We start from the raw sequence: 4,271 nt of genomic DNA, 5'->3' as shown, positions 1-4,271 counted from the left end.
ATGTGGCTCGAAATAGATGAGTCCGTATTTTCTGAAGACTGGATCATTGGGTTCATAGCTGAGCTCCTTCTGCTCCTTGGTCTACAAGAGCTCCAACAAGAAGCTTGCTGCACTTGAGCTTGGGGTCCGGTCCAACTGCTGGTAGACATTCTTGAGATCCTGCAACATAGGGGTTCACATACTCATGGAGAGGCTTTTTGGACCTATCCAGGAATTTTCGGAGAGCACGCTTCTTGTGCTCCTCCATGTCCTTCAGCTGCTCCTCCCCGTGGTGGTATGGCCCGATCGCCATCACCTGCGGCTGGTAGGCCTTTTCCTATAGCTTCATTAGATTCAATGGAACCCTGGATGTAAATTGACATGCCTTTCCACCGGTTAGATTCCTCCACAGGCCTCTGCTTCACCTCCTTCAATTCCTCTTCCATCTGCCCCACCCACTCTTCTTCATTAACTTGGATTATGCATTCTTCCCTTCCCATCTTCTTCTTCTTTATTCACACTCACACTCTGGATATCTCAACAAGTTAGTAAGTACGTCTAAGCATGCATTTGAATGTATTTATGCACCAAAACAGAATAAATTAGCTCTCTTCAACACTCAACACTCAACCCTTAGTTTAATTGTAATAGTTCCTAGCGTGTGGGTATGGCTTATGATTTGTGCAACATCCCATCTTCTTTTTGTTAATCTAATCCTTGCAAAACTAATTTTAATAATTAATTTGCGTGGGGAAACCAATATGCTTTAATTTGTGACACTGCTTTACTCAAATGGAATTCCATCACTAACATGCAATATTACTTTTTTATATAGGATTAAGGCAGAAACAAAACAATTTTTGTGCTTTTTTTAATTAAAAAATGAAATCGTATATATGCAAGCTGGAAAGGATAAAAAAGTTTGTAGAGTTTGTTTGTTCTAATCTTCTACTGGTCAATATCTGGTTACCAGGTACTTTATGTGCACTAAACTAGCACTGCATGTAATAATAATATGAGACAAGATAAATATATGTAATTGTATATAGTAGGAGTACATAACAATATGAACTCTGGAATATAGACCAAACAAATGTCTACCTAAGAATTGCTCTTGAAGCAAAATTAACTTAATAGGACCAAAAGCTCCTTAACTTTAAGGACCAGAGAGTAAGCTAAAAAATGTAGACTACATCTACTTAGCATAACTCTAATTAAGCAACACAAGATTACTCAAGTAACCAAATAAATTTGAATTAATGAAACTTTATCTTCCAAATGAGAAAAAATATAGAGTACTCAAATAGGTTCAAATATGTTAAAAATTCGATGCAAAACGTCAAAAGAAAAAGCCTTTTTTACTTGGAAAAAGATAGAATGCTACAAGTCTAAAAAAATGCTAAAAATCCATGACTTTTGGTATGTCGCCTGGCAGGGTGGTAGTTTATTACCAACCTGACCGAGTCCATCCAGCGGTTAAGTCACTCGATCGGGTGGAATCTCATAGAACCTCTTGTTGCTACTACACCCGCCGGGTCGCCTCCTCGAATGTCCAGAGACTCCCACCCTGTCGGGTGGTCTCTGCCCATGACTCCACCTGACCGGGTGGAGCCCTATGACTCATGCGCTGTTTCGCGGTCTGTTCTTCCATGTGTCACTTCAAGTAGCATTTTCTAGGTTCGTCCATCTTGATTCCTTAGAATAGATCAAGTCTCGGATAAAAGTGCTTGAGGCCTCATTTGGTCTACTACTTATGGACCAAATTCGGGGTCCACCAAGGTTTTTCAGTGGGTCCACTTTATGAGGGGAGATATCTAGGTTCGCATCATTAACACATGTCCCCAGATTTTTCAAACGTTAATCTCAGGCACACAATCCATAATTGATCATAAATCTTTTCTCTTAAGGTCAAATGGAAAAACAAAACTCACACTAAATCCACTTCCATCAACTAGACTAAAAGGGCCTTGATAGACCATTCTTCCATCATCCCAAACCAACAATTTTGAAGAGATTGAGTGCGGGAACCCGTAGACCCGCATGCCACGTTGGGTTGGATACTAGCGTTGGAATTTCTAAAAAAATCAGCTACATGGAGGGGTGGACATAGAAAATTGTTTTGGTGGGGTTATATATCATGGATTTGTTTTCAATTTTTTTTACAATTAATTTTATGACTTTTTATAATAATAAGAGATTTTATATAAATAAATAAAATATTTTTAAAATAAGCCCCTCCTTGTGGTTATGTGTTTCTACTAGTAGGTGCGGGTACCCGCATGTATCCATTTCGACGTACCTATTTGTACTCATATCATATGGTCATAATTATAGTAGTGATGCAAATAAATAGCCTCGAATCATGAGTGAATTAATATTGCCAGCAGCAATTGATATGCTTCTGCATGGCCAAAACAATTACAATAAGTGTAGCACATTACTAAGACTGGCATTGTCAGTTAATGCTTCCCACATCTCATTAATTGAGGTTAGCTGATTAATGATTAATCACACTAACTAACACAATTAGCTTAGAAGTTAGAAGTTAGAACCATGCTTACCACACCTCATTAATTGAAGATTAATTGAGTTAATGACACTAACTATCTCAATTCGCGTAGAACAAAAATATGTAAGTTAAACTATGCCAATGTGTTTAGAAGTTTAGAAACCAAAACATAGCAAATATAGAAAACCTCAAAGCCCAGAAACAAAAGATTGAATTTCTCATCTCGGTCGATCCAATAAAATAAACAAAATTAAAGAGAATCAAAATTAGTAATTCCAATCAATCAACATATACAAGAGAGAAAAAAAAAACTGGAATGAATAATGATTGCAATCTAGGGATTTATCGTCGGAGAAGACGGCAGCGGCATCACCTGCGCCGCCGCTTTGCTAAGCTTGACAAACGGAACATCATCGACTTCTTTCTCTTGACTCCACCTCCTCCTCTCCGCTTCCTGCTTCCTCATAAATTTATCCTCTGCATCCTTTAAGAACTTGAACGTCGGAGGAGGCGAGGATCGCAATCTGTTCACCTCCGCCTCCGTCATCGCCAAATTGGAAGTTCTAAACGCCGGCGACGGGATAGGGCTGCCGATGCCGAAGCTCATGCTGTTGCTGATTCTCGATTTCCCATCCTCCGATTCCAAATCCTCCCTGCTTTCCTCTTTGATCGTGAACAGGAATCGCGGCGGTCCGCACAGGTTGTGCAATCGCATCAACTCCGATTCCACCCCTTCCTCGCCGTAACCCTTCGCCTCCGATTCCGATTTGCTCAGCCCCGCTTCCACGTCTTCTTGTTCGAACTGGCTTCTGATTGAATTCGTGAGCTCTCTGCTGCTGCCGCCGACGGAATCCGAATTCTTCCAACACAGGGGAAACGAGAATTTCTCGAGATTTTCGATTTTGGCGCTGCGTGAATAGACTGTTCTCTTCTTCCACCATAGCAGATAACAAAGCACTGCAAAAAGCCCCATTAGAATGAAACCAAATACCAAGCTCAGCCCAATGCCTAATCCACGGAAAGATCCCATTCAATTACAATTGCAGTGATCTGAGATTATTTGAATTTGTGTAGAGATTGAGCCGAAACAGAGAATTTGGAGGGTGGTGGACTGGTATGATTCAAAGCTAGGGTTGAAAAAGCAAAGAATCTGGTAGACACTTTTTACCCAGCATTTGAGAGAGAGGGAGGGTAAATAATAAAATATGGTTCCCACATTCCAAGGACTTGATTAAGGTAATTTTGGTTGTGAAGGAAAAGGAAATGTGGTGTGGGAATAAGATGGGATTGAAGAAGGAAAGTTTATAAGTTTATTATAGAAAAGTTGTTTGAGAAAGAAAAGGAATTTTGCGCAGAAAGCTAGACTGGCAAAGTGGAAGGGGCGGTGTTGGTCTCTCTCTATCCACATGGGTTGGCAAAACAAAACCATGCAAATAAATAAACAAACAACAACAATTTGCAACTACAATAAAATCTTTGGTTCTTAAAAAAATATTTAGACTCTGAAAACATAACATTTTTTAGTATTTGGAAGGTAGGTAAAATTTTGTGCGAAGAGAAAAGAGAAGAAAGCATCCACAGAGGTTGAGCGCAGCCGTCCGTCTGTCCGTGCCAGCGGCGCGACACCCGCTGCTCGCCGCTGCGCTCTTGCCGCTGGCACGGCGCTGCTCGATGCATCGAGCACGTCCGTATCAGCGAGCAGCCCACGTGTCAGCCGTCTATTGGCCAACTGCAATGTCGTTGGCAATTTGATTTTTTTTAAATCGGATTTTAATTAAAAAAT

General features: G+C 40.5%; 1 protein-coding gene across 1 annotated transcript; it reads right to left on the bottom strand.

Moving 5' to 3' along the window:
- Window positions 1–2,682: 2,682 nt before the first annotated feature.
- Window positions 2,683–3,872, bottom strand: LOC121743649. The gene has a single exon (XM_042136977.1). The coding sequence runs from the start codon at window positions 3,516–3,518 to the stop codon at window positions 2,823–2,825; it is 696 nt and encodes a 231-aa protein (XP_041992911.1). The 5' UTR covers window positions 3,519–3,872; the 3' UTR covers window positions 2,683–2,822.
- Window positions 3,873–4,271: the final 399 nt, after the last annotated feature.

This window comes from Salvia splendens, chromosome 8 (assembly GCF_004379255.2).
Source record: "Salvia splendens isolate huo1 chromosome 8, SspV2, whole genome shotgun sequence".
NCBI classification, from domain to species: domain Eukaryota; kingdom Viridiplantae; phylum Streptophyta; class Magnoliopsida; order Lamiales; family Lamiaceae; genus Salvia; species Salvia splendens.
This window is presented reverse-complemented; position numbering and strand designations above follow the sequence as displayed.